The sequence below is a fragment of the Polistes dominula genome, unplaced genomic scaffold, assembly GCF_049000335.1.
Source record: "Polistes dominula isolate Pdom_NZ unplaced genomic scaffold, Pdom_raw_medaka contig_27, whole genome shotgun sequence".
NCBI lineage: Eukaryota > Metazoa > Arthropoda > Insecta > Hymenoptera > Vespidae > Polistes > Polistes dominula.
In genome coordinates, this window is record NW_028300906.1 from 75,987 (window position 1) to 96,753 (window position 20,767).

At 37.3% G+C, this 20,767-nt stretch overlaps 3 protein-coding genes across 20 annotated transcripts in view; 2 read left to right on the plus strand and 1 right to left on the minus strand.

The window, feature by feature from the left end:
- LOC107072538 (TBC1 domain family member 13) overlaps positions 1 to 14,360 on the plus strand; it is a 17,956-nt gene extending 3,596 nt beyond the window's left edge. For 4 of the 10 annotated variants that reach the window (XR_016179001.1, XR_016179003.1, XR_016179000.1 and 1 more), the window contains exons 8-12: positions 63 to 264; positions 350 to 472; positions 570 to 627; positions 701 to 840; positions 972 to 1,451. Coding sequence is in view for 1 of the 10 variants with exons in the window: in XM_089179771.1 (XP_089035897.1) it covers positions 63 to 264; positions 350 to 472; positions 570 to 627; positions 701 to 778 (461 nt within the window). In the remaining 9 variants the exon portion in view is untranslated. Of the gene's footprint in view, positions 1 to 62; positions 265 to 349; positions 473 to 569; positions 628 to 700; positions 844 to 968; positions 1,452 to 14,244 lie in introns of those variants that run through there. The other 6 variants (XR_016178999.1, XR_016178997.1, XR_016178998.1 and 3 more) reach the window with 6 other exon arrangements.
- Positions 10,711 to 19,252, plus strand: LOC107072539 (LIM/homeobox protein Awh). Of its 5 annotated transcripts, XM_015332554.2 has the most exons (5): positions 10,714 to 12,062; positions 14,245 to 14,708; positions 17,836 to 18,290; positions 18,355 to 18,456; positions 18,807 to 19,252. In XM_015332554.2, exons 1-5 carry the CDS (start codon positions 12,057 to 12,059, stop codon positions 18,824 to 18,826), a joined length of 1,047 nt encoding a protein of 348 aa, XP_015188040.2. In that variant the 5' UTR covers positions 10,714 to 12,056; the 3' UTR covers positions 18,827 to 19,252. The 5 variants fall into 5 exon arrangements, with proteins under 5 accessions (XP_015188038.2, XP_015188040.2, XP_015188037.2 ...); XM_015332552.2 differs by having other exon boundaries at positions 10,711 to 12,062; positions 18,388 to 19,252; XM_015332551.2 differs by having other exon boundaries at positions 11,032 to 12,062; positions 18,355 to 19,252.
- LOC107072524 (Arrowhead) overlaps positions 18,587 to 20,767 on the minus strand; it is a 25,997-nt gene continuing 23,816 nt past the window's right edge. For 4 of the 5 annotated variants that reach the window (XM_015332525.2, XM_015332527.2, XM_089179756.1 and 1 more), the window contains 3 exons: positions 20,519 to 20,767; positions 20,250 to 20,420; positions 18,587 to 20,157 (listed from right to left, as the gene is read on the minus strand). In XM_015332525.2, coding sequence (XP_015188011.1) covers positions 20,090 to 20,157; positions 20,250 to 20,420; positions 20,519 to 20,767 — 488 coding nt within the window. In that variant the 3' untranslated portion in view covers positions 18,587 to 20,089. The remainder of the gene's footprint in view (positions 20,158 to 20,249; positions 20,421 to 20,518) is intronic. The other variant, XM_015332526.2, reaches the window with a different exon arrangement.

Here is a 20,767-nt window from a genome sequence, read left to right on the forward strand (position 1 = left end):
GATTCATTTGATTTATATACGAGTATATATATACGAGTATATATAGAAATTGTATTTTGCAGAACATGCTGAGGCTGATACATTTTTTTGTTTCACCAATTTAATGGGAGAAATACGTGATTTTTTCATTAAATCTTTAGACGAAGCAGAATTTGGTATCAATTCGATGATGAGTAAATTGACTTTGCAAGTTAAGGCCAATGATCCTGAGATTTGGATACGACTGCATCAACAAGAATTATGTCCTCAGTATTACAGCTTTAGGTATTTCCTTTAAAGTAATTTAATAATTGTGAGTATCGTTAAATTTGTATTATAACGATAGCTTTTGTTCATTTATTATTTTCAGATGGCTCACTTTACTTCTTTCGCAAGAATTTCCATTACCCGATGTCATGAGAATTTGGGATTCCTTGTTTGCCGACGAGAGTAGATTCAGTTTTTTGATACACATTTGTTGTGCCATGATTCTGTAAATATTTATATACTTATCTATTTAAATTGTCATCATATCAATATTTATGAAAATATTTCTTCTTATTTATAAAATGTATTTAACTAATTTACAGATTATTGCGGGACCAACTTTTGGCTGGTGATTTTGCAACGAATGTAAAGCTCTTGCAAGTAAGATATATAAATCAAATTACACCATGATATAGTATAAAATGAAAGAAATAACAAATATTGATTTTTGTAGAATTTTCCATCGATGGATATTCAAATTGTTCTTTCGAAAGCAGCTGCGCTGGCAGGCAAAACCTTAAATACTCCTTAACGAATGATCATCTTAATGCCCTCGTGAATACGTGACTATAGTTTCTGGTAAAGCAACGAGACGTACGTTTTTGTTTTTTCAATTACATTTTTCCTATTTTTCCTATTTTTCCTTCCTATGCAATATAGTATTGTTAATTATTATTATTATTATTATTATTATTATTATGTATATATACATATGTCGGCAGCAGTACAATAATTTTATATGATCGTTTGAAGAGATCGAATCTAGAGACTCGTCAAATGAGATACATAATGTATATACAATTTATGTATGTATATAACGTAACTCACTTGATAAGAAAAAGTTTATAATAATTATGAAAAGTCAAATATTTACGTTTAGGGCATTTTAGCGATTAATCTCGTTACGTCTCTGTCCATGGAAGTCATCTAACAGGATAAGAATAACGATACAGCAACGTTGTTTTCAAATAATCTACAAGAAAAGAGGGAGAAACGTTTAACTGTATATCGATACGTTATCAATGGTCTGATCTTGTAACATTTTTCTAACGATTAGACTACAATAGTAAGATATTGTCACATGCGCGTGCAATAAGAAGTACGTAATGCGTTTCATCGGAATATCATATTTTGTACGTCTTATTTTTCTAATGATCTGCGGCCATTCGTTCTACGTTTATAAAATAAACAATGTTATATTTGCATTATCGCATATCTTTCCGTATCCATAAGAACCACAAAAAGCCACAAAAAGCCACAAAAAGCCACAAAAACACTTCTATTCATGAATTACTAGTTATTAAGCTGAAAGATTTGATCTTTCTTTTCGCAAGTCATTTACGTAAGTCATTGTAGAACAATTATTTAGAATTCGTTCAATTTTCATAATCATAAAGTAGGTAAATTTGAAAAAATCAACGTTCAATGGATGTTAAATCGTATTTCAAAAAAAAAAAAAAAAAAAAACCAAAAAAAAAAACAGAAAAAAGGAAAAAGAAGAAAGAAGAAAATCAGTCCAAGTTAATAAGATTATTGAAGTCCGTCATCGAAGTGTGTATGGTCGTAGTGGTCGTATGCAGGGAACAAAATACGTGTTTTGCATCAGTCACATTGACGGCGGCGCGACAAGAGTATACACGTCGATCGTTATTAAATTAATAAACTCCCGGTGGAATTCGCGAGTAGAATAAATCGCAAAGCAGGATTTCATTTCGTTTTCGTCTCATCTCGCGAATACGGTGACGAGCGTAACCACCGCTGATGAATACAAATCAGCATAGGTACCTATCGTTTTTCCTACTGCTCTCTCACGTATGTATTTACGAGTTTAACAAGATTGTCACGAATACAACAAAAACTAGTGATGTTAGGTAAGAACGATATCATCGAGGGTTAACGAAATTCTCTATCCAAGTTATTTTTTTAAAAGAATATGACGACGACGACGACGACGACGACGACGACGACGACGACGACGAAACGGCAAGAAGAAACATTCGCTTTCTCGCTCTCGCAATGATCGCTGATTTATGACGCATTGTGCGTTCAAAGTTCTCGATTATATATGCGAGAGTTTAACCATCGGCAACAATGGCCGCCGCCGCCACCGCCGCCGCCGCCGCCGCCGCCAGGGCCTGATTCGTCTTTTATCGCGATGCACCCTTTGCGGTTTTTGTTGGGGCAACAATCGAGATCTCCGTTCCCTTTTTTCCTTTCCTTCCCCAACAGCCCTTCTAAAATCGCGGACAAGCGTAGTAGAGAAGAGAAGAACCCTGTTCTGGTTGGTACCTTTGCAACCCGAAAATAGAGGCATAATAAAAAATGAAAGTGCCCGTTTAAAAGTTGTTCGCAACGATTAGCGGAAAAAAGTCGAGACGCGATCGCGTGGGCGGACATTTATGGCGGTTGATTACTTGATTTATAATCTCAGTTTGGAGTACTGGATGGCTGTTAACGGTCGTAACTTTAGGGGATCGCGTAAATATCTGCGAATCATTTAGCGAAATTCTTAAGCGCCCAATGCCCAACCAACTCACTGATTATCTTTATCTTTTTCTTCTTTTCCTACCTCCATCTTGGCAATGAAACTTTCATTAAGGATGCCGCTGGGTTGCGTCATGGTTGCAAAAACTAGGCGACATTGCCTACCGTAAACACGCCTCTGTCATTAAAAAGCTTCATCCTTACACACTTTACTCTTTCTCATTCCCCGCGTCTCCGGACTTTCGGCATTAGCCGATTATTAAATCAGAGATCGAAGATTTTGCCAAAATATGTGGTTATTTAGAAAGAAAAAGACAAATATATGGAAAATACATGAAAGAAAAATGTCTCAAGTATAATATTATTTGATCGAGAATGTGAAACATATCAAAACACCACAGAGATAGATGATGAAATACATGAGTGTGTGTCTGGAGACGTAACGAAATCCTCAGTCCCTTTGGTCTACGCCCTAAAGTTTAGCGATCTCTAATGAACTACCGGACGGACCCCGCTGGCCGTGGTCCACCGCCGATACCGTAGCATACGTGCTAGTATGTATGAGTATATACGTAGACACAGTACATACGTAGATAGAAATAAATCCCGTTAGCCGTTTCTCGCTGAGAGATACTGGATGGATGGTGGGTGATGCAAAGCCGAATTTTCCTGGCACGATAACACTAGCTACTAGCATCTGCGAATATTTGCGCCCATTGCTAGCTTTGTAACGAGCATGTTCCCAAAGAAAGCATGTACAAAGAACGATATACGATCCGTACAAAGATATTTACATTTTTACGGGATTACACCAATGCCAGTAGGGAACAGGAAAGGGAAAGGGAAAGGACTACTGACGATCATCATTCTCCTGTTGTCGAAGGGGAGAATTAAAGTTGAACAGTTACAACTGTAATAATAGAGTCCTCCGTTGAAAAGAAGAGGGTGGGTGACGATTGACAGAACGCATAACCACCCTCCTCGTTTTTGGATACGCGTTCACGACGAAGGGGGTAGCTTTTAATCCTTCCGCCACCTACTTGCTGGTAGGATCCGATTTTTATCCGATTTTTATCCGATTTTTATAGGGGTGTCGTTACAATCCAACTACATACATATATATATATATAGATACATATTTATTATACACACTACGAAAGAGGATGACGTTTTAATAATTTCGAGTAATCGTAGCCAGAAGAGAGACGGGGACAATTAAACGATCTTTTGTGATGCGCTGAGTATGAAATCGAAGAAGACGGAGTAGAGAGAGAGAGAGAGAGAGAGAAAGAGAAAGAGAAAGAGAAAGACGAGAGCTGGCATGTAAATTCATGCAAATCATCGTAAGGACAATAATTATGCTCGGAAAAATGTCGACTTGACTTGGGTTCGATCACATGAATTTATCGTACCATTACGCTTGGTAAAGAAAAGAAAAGATATAAATAGAGATAGAGAGATGAGTAAAAGAAGGCGAGGGAAAGAAAGATACTCTTCACATTGACGTTGAAAGAAAAAAAGTAGAAAATAAAAAAGCCTCTGACTGGGGATCGGGCCAATGGACGGACGAAGAAGATAGGAGTTCCTCTTTTAAATTTCTTTTAGCCGTTGTACGTGCGGCTAATTTGCGGTTGCGAGGTTGGTTTGGCAGGAAGGAAGGAAGGAAGGAAGCGATCGGAAACGAAGGGATCTCATGGAAATAAAGGAAGAAATAAACTCCTTTCTTTCCTCTTTGTGATTTGCATGGAATTTTGAATCGACAGCAAGCTCTGTCCGCCTTTGATCTCACTCTGTCTCTATCTCTTACTCGACTCTTTTTCTTTGCATTTACCGTTCTATCATAGTAGAAGACCTCGTTATTAACTCTTTCGCTTAAATTTCAATTTGCACATTTTTTACTTTTAATAAGTTATAGAGATCAATTGTTCTTCACCGACCAACCAATAGACCATGGTAGACCATATATTATACATACGTATGTATGTCTCACACGAGTTTGAGATTTGTCTTCTTTCTTTTCGTTTGGTTATATGGTGCTTTTAAAGGTATTGTTTGTTGTCACACAGTGTGAAGAAAAAAGGGAGTACTAGGTTGGTTAGGTTAGGGTTGTTAGGTAGGTAGGTACATGGAAGCATTGTAGACGATAACAGGATTAGGAGGGATGGGGGGTGGATACGGGGTAACACGGGGTCCCTTTATTCGAGGGGTGCTAACAAGTGGACCGAATAATATTGCTGGAGATACGTACAAGAGAAAGAAGAGAGGGGGAAAAAGATAGACGCACTAGGAATACCAAATATCTGCTTGCGATTTTACGACTTTGAACATTCTTTAACAAACGAAGCAACATTTCCAACCAAACTTTTTGGATTTGAAATAAAAAAGAAAAGAAAAAAGAAACAAGAAAACAAGAAAACAAGAAATTATTCATTGCCAAAAATGTGTATGTATTTTTATTAGAATCATTTTATAATAACCATTGAGAATTGCAGTTGTAATTACACATCGCGATAATGGAAGATTATAGATTTTTCCTAGGAAATAGACCGCCCCTTTTGGAATGTTGCCCATATGGTCTATCCCTCCTACATCATTTGTACTCGCCTAAAAATAGAATAAAGTATATCGATGGCCTTTTGATTTGCCTTTTGCCCATAAGTTCTTTGGATCAAATGAAAATTGTTATCATTCGAAATATCTCTATTTGCTCCCCTCTCTCGAGTCCCGATCTAACCCTCTTCCTGTTTTACGTTGCTCTGTCAAATTGACCAATCGTCCGGAGGGTTCAAATGTGTTATATGATGTAATGCTTCTATTTATTCAATGTAAGAGTTACATTTTTAATAATAGTATATGAGTACTTAAATATTTCTCTCTCTCTCTCTCTCTCTCTTTTGGCAAGAATGGTGTTGTATTTGAAATTGGCGATTTCTCCGAGTCGTGAGAAAGAAATCCGAAAAGGGAGTATCGCGATGGAGAGAGGATGGAGAGAGGTTGGAGAGAGGATGGACGAAGGGCCATCACGGGAGGGTGGATCGCAGAGAGGAGGTAGTAGAAGAATAAAATGATCGAGTTATGCCTGATTGCCGCTTGTTGTTCCAGCTCGATAAACCGGATCCGAACGGACCAAATTCATCCTCTTCTCCCCAATTTTACGATTCTACTATTTCTCTTCTTTTTTTTTCCTTTTTATTCAAATTATTCCCTGATTATATTTTCATATAAATTTCAATTATATTTAACATGTAGTCGTAAGTATGTTAGTCTAAAGTATTTAGAAATGTTGCATGGAATAAAGTTGCTGAGCAGCCTAGTAAATTCGATTTTTCAAAATTTCATTGAACACGAAAGAATTCCGAATTGCAAGTATATTTCGCAACGTCAGCAAAACCCCCTTAGCTTAATCGGATTCCTCGCGATTACTATTTTCCTCTTTTCCTCTTTTCCTCCTTTGTGTCTTTGTCCATTTGGGACATTTTTCTTATAGGCTTATTGCTCAAATTTAACTTGAATCATCAAATCATCCTTCTTCTACTTTTCCCATTTTCTTTGAGAATAGATAGAGAATACGAATAAGTTTACACAGGGCTGGTTGGATAAAAAATGAAATTCTATTGAATTTTGTATCAATGAATATCGATACGATATTTGTGATATGCATGATAGGAGGTATATATGTACTTGTTGGTTATCTTGGAGGAATATTTTTGTCGAACCCGTTGTCAAGGACGGTTAATTCAGCGTGTAACCGTACGCGGGATCGAGTTAACGTTAAGATCAAATTGAATTTAGCGCCGGCGCTGGCCCAGCTAAAACTTAGTCATCCGGCAGGACCCTTCTAATCCGTTTAAGCTCTTCATCCTCGGATCCTGTCGTCTCGACGTCTCTACAGAACATCCTTTACAGAAATAAAGAAGACTAAGAATACAAGAGAAAAAGATTCATTTTCATAGAGGGGATGTGTTCTTCTTGTTCTTTTTACTATTGCAATGAAGAAGAAGAAGAGGAAGAAGAAGAAGAAGAAGAAGAAGAAGGGTTTCCATTGAAATTTGTCTTTCTCTTTCTATCTTATCTTGTGTTTCCGATATAGTTTATCCGTCGTTTTACGCGAGAGTAGAATTCGCGTGGTGATTCGCAGGGCGTTGCGGAGTTGGTGGTACGAAACGGACACGCCCAGCGTCGCGACGCTTTTATCGATCAACAGGAACACTGCCAACGGACGACGACAGCGGACGACGACAGCGGACGACAACAGCGGACGACGACAACAACGGCCATTTTAACTTTGCAACTTTTCCATTTGTCAAAAGTGAAAATAACACTACATATTCTATATAACTATTGTTTATTTTTATAAAAGTTTAGAGTTTCATCGAATCCCTGTGATTAACTAACCGACTAATTAACCCGAGAGAAGAGTGCGAGTGTACGTAAGGTACGAAAAGGGGAAGAGGAGACGGTCTTGTAGACTTCTTATATCTCACTATAGAGTCTTATCATATTTATGGGAGTCAGTGAGAGAGCGCGACATGGAAACCGCATCTGTCGGCACGCATATTTTTAAATACCAATTCGGTTAGCTCGCACACAGGAGTCAGAGAGAGAGAGAGAGAGCTGTTAGGTTCGATGCAGATAGCAGCAAGGCGCTCGTTATTTATTTACCTTCGCCGACACACACGTAAAAAAGATTCTCTTTGCGAATCTTTCCTAAATGTCTTCATCAAGCAACATTATTTATTATATCATATATTCTCGGATAGAGTGTACAATCATTTTCCCATAGTGTCCAATATTTTCCATGACATAACAGGCTAACAGGTGTAATTACATATGTAATGTAGTATAGTTCGCACGATTCCATGGGAACAAATGATTTCCATCGATGTGCGTCCAGTCAAATTAATCGATCCCATCGATGATTCAGCGCGATCGTTTCTTTGCTTGATAAACCGTGCCGATAATTAAGCGAGCCGACTCCAAGTAAAAGATAACATCTTGGAGAACCGCACCCTACAACAAATTACAATTATTTTTCTAACATGATTTTTGTCAATAAACATTGACCAAAATTCAGATAAGATTACGCTCGAAATGATCGCGTGTGATTTCGTATCATGCACACATACAATGTATGTAGCGAGTTCAAACTGGGGCCAAGGTGCACGACCTAACAGAGGGTCTTCTTACGCAATAGGGCCCCAGAGCACGTGTCAGTATTGAATTCCAATTATATTTGCCCGAACGATCGACAAGTTTTTTTTTCCTCATGTCCTTGTCCTTTTGCTCTTGCTCTTGCTCTTGCTCTTGCTCTTGCTCTTGCTCTTGCTCTTGCTTTTTTTCCATCACTTTGTGTCGTTTCTCTTTCTCTTTGTCTTTGTCTTTGTCTTTTTTATTTTTCAATCGTGGTTCATATAACCGTGCGAGTCTTTCATCCCTCTCACGAGTCAACCTTCGCACAATGAACCGAACCCCGCATGGACCTTTAATCCGATTATTCCTTTCGAATCAACGACGCGGAGGGAAAAGAGAAAAAGAGAAAAAGAAAAAAAAGAAAGGACTTTTTTTTCTTACGAGGAGCTACGCCCACCGAGAGAGAGAGATCTACGGATCCGTCCTGTCCTTTCATTGTTTCCTTTATCATTTTTTCTTACTTAATTCATAGAAAGGAAAAAGTGTAAAGTCAATGCTTTATAAGACAACATGCGTTATTGTGGAATGCGTTATTCAATCGATACAATGACATATATATATATACATATATTGAAAAATATATGTAATAGACATGAACATTTTTTGCTAACGCTCTTCTTGAAAAAGACGAAGGACGGAGAAAGATAGATACTTTCTCTTTCTCTCTACCTATTTCGCAAGGGTTTTCAAGTATATAAGTGAGAGTAAGAGAAACGAGCAAGACAGATAGAGCGAAGGGAGAGACGCTTTCGTTAGGTCGAGCACAGTTTTGATGATAACGAGCGGATTTGCAATCACGGCTACATTGTGCAGGATCCTGCTGTTAGCTAACTTCAAGAGGGATGAAACTCAGACGCTCGGAGATCACAGAGCAGGAAGCTGAGGATGAGAGCTTGACTAGACTACGAGAGAGAAAGTCCCTTATATATACATATATATCTCTTATCTTGGATGGATGCTGGAACGTGGAAATCCGAAAATTACAGAACTACATGGAACGCTATACAAGCAAGCATGCTATAGTATCTTTAGTATCTTTAGCTTCTCTGTCTGTCTGTCTGTCTGTCTGTCTGTCTGTCTGACTGACTGACGACATTTTCCTGCCGAACGAACGAAATTAGTTAATAGACCTTTAATAAATCATCATTTTTATTACAATTATTTACAATTATGTATATTATATAAATATAAATGAATTGTCAATGAAAATAAAACTTCTCTTATGGTATAATATTATTTCTATTACTCGTTAATAGTCATAATAAATAACGAAATGTTTCTCTCTTTCCTTGATTTGTCATATTTGATCAAAGAGAAAAAAATATTCATCGTAATTAATCACATAACAAGTGTTTTCCAATGTCGCAATAAAAAGGAACATATATACCTCTACTATATGTATATATATATTTATGCCATTCGCGATTACGAAGAACATCGGTTCGGTTTAAGGATTTTTTGTCTCCAAAAAGTAATGTTTGTTTGCACAGCAGGTGAACTCGTGTGCAACGTTTTCGAATATCGGACTGACAGACCGAACCGAACTCGGAAGAATATCCAATTCTTCCAGGTGACAATGGAATCGCGTTATTCACCAGAAAACACGCTCGACGATCTTACCTTTCCAATTCGAACAGGTATTCCAATAGGAGAGCTAGCTTTATCATGCTAATTAAGTATCATTTTGGCCCTTATTTCGATGTTTTTTTCCTTACCTCGAGCTCTTTTCTTTATTTTTTTTTTCCTTTTTTTTTCTTTTTCATTTTTCGACAAGAAAAGCGAAAATGGTAATTAAGCACCCTCTAGTGTGGGCTGTTTTCAATTTTCTTTACAACAGGGTTCTTACAATTTTCAGAAGGCAGCAGGATCGTTCGCGTGGCAACGTACACATCGTCGTGTACAACAGTACAACGACAACGTACAAAGGAAATATGTTAATATGTTAATATGTTAATATGCTAATATATGGAATAACAAGGTATATACATAGAATGGCAAAGTTCGATCGTGCATCCGAATTTTTGGTAGATGGCCTTAATGTGTCTTTCTATTTATTTCTACTTGGATAATATTTACACAGTCGTTAAATGTAAGGAATCAATTATTGGTATAACGATTAAAAATGTGTAAACAAATCGATGATCTATAAGAAAAAAGAAGTTATATCGAAAAATGTGTTAGACAAAAATCCAGCTAGTAAGTTGCTTTGGAATACGTTCGCACGCACGCACGCACGCACACGCATTTTTAAATACACGATATTTCGGAAGAAAGAATAGAGGTGGTGGTAGGGAGGGCTTTTCGTTTGACACTTTTCTAGACACTCTCCAACGAAAAATTCATATTCATTTTACTGACGGCGTGGGCGTATATGCGTCCCTTTCAAATGGAATCGAGAATATATATAAGCATGAGAGAGAGAGAAAGGCAAGATCTATCTACCTAGCATCGAAAGTTAGGCAGAAGGAATACTGCCATGAATATGTGGGGTGTTGGGCAAAAGGAACGAGAGAGTAGGCCTATAGCAGTGATAAAAGGCGTTAGTCCATTCCAGAATGATTTATGTGTCGGCGAGGCTGAAATACAAACAGGTGCTCGAACCCCCTCAAGAACCCGAACTCATCGAAAAAAATAAGAAAAAAATAAGAAAAAAGGAAGAGAAAAGGAAGAAAAAGGGAAGGAGGGAAAAATCGAATACATCGATGGGTTATAGGTGTGTATGCATTTATTGTGTTGATATAAGTTGATGCAAGTTGATGCAAGTTGATGCAAGTTGATGCAAGTTGTGTACCTATCTCATATTTTTCTATTCTTATTCGAGAAAGGATGATCAAAGTGGCTAACTGATTATTTATTTCGTTTCTTGCTACTTTAGGGGTGTTGATGGAAATGATTGTTGGAATGTTGTTCACAGAAGGTGAGAACAGAAATGAAATGACGAAATGTAATACATTTATATTTATAGGTATACATTGAACGTATTGTTTGTTGTCTCTCTCATAATTGTCGATAATTATATACCATCACATTCACTTCTCTATTCACGTTCTTAACTGTTTTTTAATTCGTTACGAAGATTCCTATTTAATTCCTATTTAAATTCTTCTTTTCAAACCTTCTAATTATTATGATGTTTGTGTTTTTGTTATCACATGAAATTTTCCTTACATATAAGAAATAGTGTAGGTATATTTTCACATTCCCTCGACTAAAATCTAAAATTCTGTTTAGATTGTTTTTCTTGTTCTTTTCTTTTATGTACACATCTCTCGATATCTTATGCTGCACGAGAGATCAGAAGGAAAGTAAGTAAGTTTAGTCGAGTAAGAGAAAGATGGAGGAACACACACGGGAAACGTGAAGTTTGTGCCGAATCACCGCTGAAATTCCATCAGAGTTAGCGATTCTTAGAGTTTGAGAAAAATTCAGCAAACGGTAGAACGGGAGGTGCAAGAGCAGGAGTAGGAGCAGGAGTAGGAGCAGGAGTAGGAGCAGGAGTAGGAGCAGGAGTAGGAGGGAAAGGGAGTATAGCAAAGAGAGAGGCAAAAAATGGAGAAAAAAAGAAATAAAAGAAATAAAAAGCGAATAGGGGTTGGATTTTTGCCCTCCCTACCTTTCGGGGGGGGGGGTGGTGGGTAAAAGGGTGATGGTTAATCGGGGGATGAGATTGATCCCCCTTGGCACATGCGCCAACTCGCGCGAGCGCATTGCCCAACCAGAAGAACACAGGGCAGGGGCGTGCTCTCGATAGGCGGAGTCCACCTTACCAACCTCTCCGAATATCCTAACTGAGTTTCTATAGTAGTACGGGGGGATTTACTTGTTCGGCAAGTTTGTCTCTTGGTACACAACTATAGTGGCCAGTGGTAGGGGCATGCTCGAGGATGCCAGTCTTCTCCGAGACACGGATCCGGACAGGATACTTTGCTGCTATTTTCTCTTCTTCGTTGAATCGCGACTACAACTTGTTTTCATTTTTTTCTTCACTTTTTTCTTCACTTTTTATTTTCTTCAATCCTATTCGATATTAATTGAAAAGGTGAAATTTGCTTTGTGAATGGCAACTATTGACAGTGAAAAGATGAAACCGAAGCTTGACGATTCGTGACCCTTTTTTTTTATTGACGGAATAAAAAATGAAGGTAAGTTCTTTTGTATTTTGTTTTATGACGAAAATAATCAATAGATAATGAATATATAAATATTGGAAGAAATGTGGAAGAAATGTGGAAGAAATGTGAAAATGTTAGTCAGTTGGTTATTTGAAATATTATAGTGTTAAAGGTGTAGTTTCGATATTCGGTAGTGAGTAGTCGGTAGGCCGAAACTCGTTTGACCCTTGCACTCGGACATTTCTCATTTTGTCAGCTCATCTCCGTCGCCTCGACTTAAAAAATGGCTTCTATTATTCTTTCTCATTACAGCTTGATTGCGTTGCCCTTACCACCTACGATGGCAAATAACGTGCTAGATATTTTTCATTGACAAACATTTTCGACAACCTTAATAATAAACTTCAATTTCATTTAATGTTATTGTTATTGTTATTTTTATTGTTATTGCCGTTTGACACACAACACAACACAAATGTTTATCAAATTAACACCTTCCAAATTCTCGGATAACAAAATCTATTTAATTAAATAAACAAATATATAGTAATTTAAACTATATATATATATACTAGTACTTAAATACTATTTTTAAATATTTTCTAGTTCATTTCCGTTCTGTAGAGATGTAAGATTTTGTTAGATTTTCTAGCTTTTCTAGGTTTATGAGTTGTATCTTAGATGTTACTCTGAAACCAGTAGAAATACATTACAATAGACTTTTCTAACCAAACAGGATTTTCTTGTTCTACGTTGGTTTCCTTTTCTTATTATTCTATATACAAATTCCAGGAACCTTCGAATCTACTTTAGTAATCCTTGCAACAGGTCAAAATCTTTTCCTTTCCTTTCCTTTCCTTTCCTTTTCTTCCCCCCCAATTCTATTAAGTTTTAAATAAATCATTTGAAATAATAAATATTACGAAATTGTGCAGAGAAATTTGTTCTAAGAGAAAAAGTATTCATTTTGTATTTATATACATAGCAATAATATATGGTAGTACATAGAGATTCGATTTTGTCGATTTTGTCGATTTAGTCGATTTTGTCGATTGACGTTAAATAGTTGATGATCGAAGGAAGGTGTGAATAATCATTTTAAAAGAATCGACGTCACTGAATCTTTCCGCCAGCATATCGAAAAGCTACAAAGCATAAATCACAGCTGGGAAGTTCGACTTTGCCTTCGGCAGATCATAAATCAATGGCCGTCCAGTTATACGTGAAATGATTACCACTCGACGTGGAACGGACAGAACGAACGAGGAATAGAAAGAGAAACAAATGAACAAAATAAAAAATAATATTAAGAGCCGTCGGATCCTCTCTCTCTCTTTCTCTCTACTTCTTTTTCTATTGAAAATTGCCTGTCTTCGATGTATCGAGCATTTTATTCATTCCCTATATCGAAATTCGTCGAATTATTGTCGTTTAATGACTGTTAGATTGACCTAAAGGGAGGGTCAAGGTATCTGTTTGCCAAGCTAACTTTTCGCTAAGCGTGGGACGTGGAGTTTTTTTGTGCTGTAACACCGTGGTGTAGCACCGTGGTGTAGCACCGTGGTGTAGCATGGTTTTCTTCTCCTTAGCCAGGAGCAAAGCACAAATGGCAAAACTATAGCTATCCCCACGCCACCATACCATCTTCTTCTTCTTCTTCTTCTTCTTCTTCTTTGCTTGTATCCTGGCTAGGGAGAGCAACGTCATTTATCAACTCGAGAGAGGCTTCGGACTACTCGCTTGATTATTTTTCTTTTTCCTCGTACCTATATTAATTGAGATTTGGAGCCCGCAGCAAAATACTCGATGCGACTTATCTTACACAACCCGGAAACTTGCTCGACACAAAAGGCTATTTGGAAATAAAAAAACAAAAGCAACGAACAACGTTACATTTGCTTTTTCATTTTCCACGCTTTGTTCGGGAATAAACTGCATACTGACTGTTACTGGAACGGTTTCTCGCGTTTAACGGACTACTTGGAATTCTTTTCAGTTGATCTTACTACAGTACGGCGAACGATTCTATTTTATTACCAAATTAAACTGATTTTATGGATCGAATAATAAATCCTATCGAATTTCATCCTTCTCGATTCTCCATATATACAAATCTAGAAACGTTTCAACCAAATTTATCAAATATCTCATACATTTTAATTGAACTTTTATTGAAAATTCATTTCAATCCGTTTATTTTTTTTTTTTTTAGGCCGAATTGGAAATCGACAGCGAGTGTTCGGATAGCATGATCTGTTCTACCAACAACAACAACAACAATCATAAAAATATTATCAGTGCCAATAATAATAATAACAATAACAACAACACTCAAAATCACAATAATAACATTAACAACAACAGCAACTGCAACAGCAACATCAACAACAATCATGGGCCTGGTAAGAAAGGAAACAATGCAAACGCATTGTCGAAGGGTACTATTATGGTTGGGAGTGGTATTGATGTTAAAGAAAATGGTCAACAACAGGATAACATGGAAATGGATTGTGGCGGTTGCGGAGAAAGTGTCCGAGAACGTATCGTTCTATGTGTTGGGGATCGAACGTGGCACTCGAGATGCCTCAAGTGTTGCGCCTGTGCCAGACCCCTGCATGATCAACACTCCTGTTTTCTTCGGGGGATGAGACTCTATTGTCGACAAGATTATAATTTGTAAGTTGATTTTTACATTAGATTGGGATTGCGAGTTTTTGCGAGTTTTTACGAGTTTGGGCTAACTTTCGAATAGGAAAATAAAGAAAATTAGACAGCATTTTGGATAACTCTTAACTCTCTTAACAATTTGTGATATACCGACTACATACATATACCTGATGATATATGATTACATCCGTTTCTCCGTTGCGTTCCATTCATTCGGCCCGGTAGTAGGCGATCCAGTAGTAGGATTACGGATTATCGATGGAAGCCAATAATATTCATTCGTTCGTATCGAAGAGAGCGCAGTGACGCCCTGCTGATTCGAAAACGATGTCCAAAGCCGATCTTAAGAAGACGTTTCTCGGCTACCACTACGGGAGCTCATCTCCAAAACAAAACTACACTTACCTATTTCTAATATTATAATAATAATAATAATAATAATAATATGAAATATATATTTGTCTTGAAAATAATTATTGTCAATTATTTCTTATACAATAGTTACTTTGGGAATTGTGATTTTCTATATGAACCCCTTCAGGTAAATCTATGTGATTGATTATAAAAATATAAATAGGTAGCGTCTTTCATGATATTTGAAAATTGTTAGAAAATTCTTATTGGTTGGATAACTAAAGAAAGGTCAACGTGGCTTGCGGATCACACGTGTATGCGTTGGATATAAGAGAGAGGGCTTCGCCGTTGGGTGATTAATGTCTTCCTTTTCTTTTTTCTATTTTTTTTTTCTATTCTTGTTCATCGTCGTCTTCGTCGTCGTCGTCGTCGCCGTCGTCGTCGTTGCCGTCGTCGTCGTCGTCGTCGTCGTCGTCTCCTCCTTCAGACCTCACGTACAGTCGACTATTCACATCACTGTACACTCATGCTCGTGCACGACCTGCGAAGTCACGTTGACGTAGAAGGTGTCCCGATGCCGGTGAACTCGAAGAAAAAGCCGAACCGTGTCTTGGGACCGTGTCTCGGGACCGTGTCTTGGGACCGTGTCTTGGGACCGTGTCTCGAGACCGTCGGGATCTATGCTCGATCATCGCAACATTCGCGATCCTAAGGATCTAAAGATTCAACAGGAAGGATCATTGGATTGGAATTCTTTAGGGTATCGTTTATGTTCTCATTCTCAAAGCGAAAATTGACCTACCTTTAATAAATTATTCATCGAAAATAATTATGATACATAAACTTTGGTAGGAAATTCTTACGACAAAGATCATATTATAGAATATTTGGTAGGAGGTAGGAGGGACGAGGGGGAGTTAGTTTAGGAGGTAAATATTCTAGCAGTACGTTGTACGTGTACTACGTGGGTGCCGAGTCACGCGAGTCGAGGCTGCCGAGTGTCAGTGTTCCAAAGGTCCTAAGGAATTCGCCTCGTAAGGCCCGGGTCCTCGGGGCCCTACGAGACGGGACCCCTACGATTCTTTTTCTCTTTCTATCACAAGGATCCCGGCGCTTTTCAAGTCGCGAGAGCTGCCTTTTAAATTAATAAATATTCACTGACACTTTTACCCATCCTCTTGCGTTATCGAGCGCTCCTTTAACCCTATCGTAAGGGCCGACGAAAAAAATGAAAAAAAAAAAAAGAAGGAAAAGAGAAGAAGGAAGAAAAATTGTTCTATTAGCCAGTTATGTTCTTTTAGCCATGGATGAACTAGCAATATTGCAACATACTACACATTTTAACCTATTTTGATAATGTTATTGACAAAAGTAAAAGGTTGTTTGTCGTTTAGATAGGTAGGAAAGTAGTAAGGAATGCATTGGAAGGGCTAATTACTCGGCAAGTCGCACGATCGGCGTGTAGGAGCAGCATCGTGATCGTGATCTGCATGCAGATTGTAGTGGTGCTGCATTACTCTGGGGTCGCCGGCTAGCATCCGACTTAATCCTCCGTTGACTTATAGGGCCCGCCTATGTCGAAGAACAAATGAATAAATTAGGGCGGAGCCGTTTGGTAGCCGACGTACGACTCTTAAGATTTATAGATACCCGATACCAGTTCTCTCTCTCTTGTACCTTGGTTACACAGACCTTTATTTTACTCCCTTCACGAGTTAAGAGTATAAGAGGTAAAGGGCGGTGGCGCCACTGTTTATGCAAATACCACCTTACCATAGCCAATCTCTTGGAAGATATCGCGATTTGATTCGACTATGCGGTAGCTGTTGTTTTTTTCTCTCTCTCTCTCTCTCTCTCTCTCTCTTTCTCTCTCTCTCGTCTAGGTGTCCGAGACAGGGCTTCTAGGCGTGCCCTTTACACGATCAACATAACCAATAATACCCCGAAAATATCTTTGAGATAGAAAGATGACTATGCACAGGACCGAGACTAATCCCTTCCCTGGCTTACCATATTTTTCCATACAATAACCTTACACTCTCGATGGAGGACCAATGAATTCTTTTTTCTTTTCTTTTTTTCTTTCTTTTTTTCTTCTCCTCCTTATTCTTTTGCGTGGTTGCTTTCTTCCCTTTGAATTTTTATATTTCCAGTTTGATCCCATCTACAACTGTTTTTCTTCTCTTCTCTTCTCTTCTTTTCTTTTCTTTTCTTTTCTTTTCACAAGGAAAAGCTAAAAAAAGCTTTCTCATCGGAATATTGTTAACGAAAGATGAAATACGGGAAATTTGATATGGTCCAATTTTACATGTAAAGTATATTCGTCGAATGAGCTTATTGTACAATTTGTAATGTTACAAATAGAAATTTGTATTATAGCAATAGACGAGTTGATAGAAAACTAGGAATATAGTATCGTTGTAATAACGTTGCTATCATCAACCTTTGCTATCATCGTCGGTAGAAAATCAAAGGATTCGAATCATTTGTTGAAGCCGTGACTGAGACGTCGAGATAATCTCGACGTAATCTACTTCCCAAATCGCGATGGCAAGCAACAACACCAGCAGGGCCCCTGCTGGACGTAGTATGTTAATGAGGACAGGACCGTCCGTCCGTCCGTGCGTGTGTCGGGTCCGACGGTCCTCAATGAACCTGCAACTCTAGGATTTTGGGTGTTTTTTTTTTCTTTTTTTTTTTTTTTTTTTTCTAGTAAATTAAAGTTAATGAAAATTGACTACTTCTCTTCTTAATGAGTCCCTTGAAAATTGTATTGTTTCAGAACGTTCGGTGCTAAATGTGCGAAATGCGGACGAAGTGTTGGTGCGGGTGATTGGGTTAGGAGAGCCCGCGAAAGGGTTTACCATTTGGCTTGTTTTGCCTGTGATGCTTGTTCGCGTCAGTTATCGACCGGTGAACAATTTGCTCTGTTGGATGCTCGATTATTATGTAAGGCACACTATCTCGATGTGGTAGAAGGCAATAATACATCTTCCTCCGAAGATTGTGATTCTGAACACGGTGGGAAGGGTAGTAAAACGAAAAGGGTGAGAACGACCTTCACCGAAGAACAACTTTCCGTATTGCAAGCAAATTTTCAATTAGATAGTAATCCAGATGGTCAGGATCTCGAGAGGATAGCACACGTTACTGGTCTTAGCAAGAGGGTTACCCAAGTTTGGTTTCAAAATTCTAGGGCAAGACAGAAGAAACACAGCGGAAAAATCAAAACTCAAAGTGAGTCTTTCCTATTTATTTCATTGCATTTAGTTTAGTCATGTCTTGTGCTTTATTTTCATAGTGCATCATTCACCGCCTATGCATCATCCAACAGAATTATATCCCAGTGGGGTGAACGTGGTCGGAGCCTACCTAGGTGGTTACCAAGGTGGCAGTGCCGGAAGTGAGAGCCCCGGAAGTCCATTAACTCCACTGACACCAATGACACCCTTAACACCAACCACTCCTACTCACCATCAGTCACAATTTTGTCATCAGACGGGATAAAAATCTATTCTCGATACTTGCCGATCTTTTCTTTTTTTTTTTTTTTTTTTTTTTTTTTATATGTACATAGAGATAAAAGAAAAATCTTTCTTTGGAAAAATTCGGGTGATTTATAAATCAATTGATACGCGATATATTTATTTATAGAAATAAAATAATATCTACCTACAATAATTTATTCTATGCACTTGTAGATTATTGTAATTTATTCAAATTAATATATACTAAGTATTTATCTATTTACAGATCGGCACGAACTTTCCTGACAACTCCAATAATTTAGTATCATAGACGTGAACTTTCAATCTTTATTTATTCGACGTCAGCGATATACATCGGTGCAAAATATTAATAATAATAAAAAGAGAACAGATAAAGAATGAAATGAAATTTTTCCTATTCTCCTTCATCTGATAAAAACGAATTTGTATGAATTAAAATAAGTTTAAAGAAGAAGAAGATACGTAGTTATATAAGTAAACTTTCTTTGATATTTTTTTATATGAATAGGATTGTAAATAAATCAAATGCAGCCTCTCTTCTTCCATTCTTTAAGGAACCTCTTTTGTACATACAAATCTTCTAAAATAATGTACTATAATAATATGTACGATAACGTTCTTGCACATTTATCATTGTAATGTTATAAACCATATTGTTAATAATAAAAATGTCTTTTTGCTGTTATACAATACATGCATTTACGTTATTGGCATGCATTTTTCTTTCTTTATTAATTAATAATACTTTATTTCAAATATATAATCGTATAAAAAAATCGTAAAAGTACGGAGAAAATAGGAATTTGAAGTTTCCAGGATTTCCAGGTACGTAGGTATATATGTATATAGATATATATAGATTAATATATGTGTGTATACTCAACCGTATATTTTATAGCAGCATAGTTTACAATATTTACATCATAGTACATTTATATTAAATAAAATCATTATAGAGCATTTTTCGTTTTCTAATTGTAAGTATTGCAAAAGATACTTTCACTGGGAATATTGCTTCGTGACGTCATTGAAAATGACATCAACTATTACAACCCTGTTTTAGGTTGATTTTATTCTTAATAAATGTAACTTTACATTCTTAAAGATTGATGAGAAGCAATGACAATTGATCAGAAAAGATCGCGCGTCCGAATGATTTACAAATAAAAAAATTATATACAGGACACGTAGAACGGTGAAAAGAGATTTAGTTGTTGTAAGTTTAGTTGTTTTTTAAAGGAAATGTCAAAGTGGAAGTATCGGCACTTTTATTATTCGGTTTTCAATGAAAACCGAACCTAATAGCCTAAACAATTGTTCAAATCCACCACTAATGTAATTGTAGAAACAAGTAGACATTTGAAGAGAAAAATAAAGGATGGAAAGTATATTTTAGAAATACAACGCGCCGTTGGAAGGTCCATCCGGAAGTAGCGTTAGAACGAAAGCTATTATATTAAAAAAAGATCAGAAGAAAAAGATGAAAGAATATATACAAATACTTAATCATCGATCCAACGGCGCCAATTATACTTCGTTCGGCATCGATAACATCATGGAATCTTGCGAAAGTTCATCCATTGATTGTTCCGAACCTAAAAATAGCACAAACAAATCTTGTCTTTCAAGTTAAAAAAGAATTGTTTGTTCGTTGACAATTTTCTTCAATTCGTTAACGAACGCATACCATGATTATGATAAATCGAAGGCGTGGGACTTTTACAGACAGCTGGACTGAGTTGTACCGGTTGCTGACTGTGCTGATGTTGCTGATGTTGAAAAGAATAGGTCAGGTGTAAATTGATGTGTCGACTAAAGTCAGCCGGTGATGTTGTAGAATTTGGTGGAGATTGGTGTACTATAACAACAATATTTATTATTTTAAATATATGATTATGATTAATTATTCAAATGAACAATTATAATGATGAGAAATTGAAAAATCTTCATTAATACCATGCTGGCCTTTCATTTTTCCAGTATGAAGATGTTTCTTTTGCCTCGCTCTTGAATTTTGAAACCATACTTGCGTGACCCTTTTGCTTAGTCCAGTCACGTGTGCTATTCTTTCCAAGTCTTGCCCATCAGGATTGCTGTCCAACTGGAAATTAGCTTGGAGAACGGAAAGTTGTTCCTCGGTGAACGTTGTCCTTACCCTCTTAGCTTTGTTACCACCCTTATGACCGCTCTCGGAGTCACCGCCTT

What these genes read in the sequence shown, in the direction of transcription:
- LOC107072539 (XM_015332551.2), top strand. An exon ending in TGTCGACAAGATTATAATTT is followed by an intron (nt 14,709 to 17,835) that starts GTAAGTTGATTT and finishes GTATTGTTTCAG; the next exon opens with AACGTTCGGTGCTAAATGTG. An exon ending in CGGAAAAATCAAAACTCAAA is followed by an intron (nt 18,291 to 18,354) that starts GTGAGTCTTTCC and finishes TTATTTTCATAG; the next exon opens with TGCATCATTCACCGCCTATG.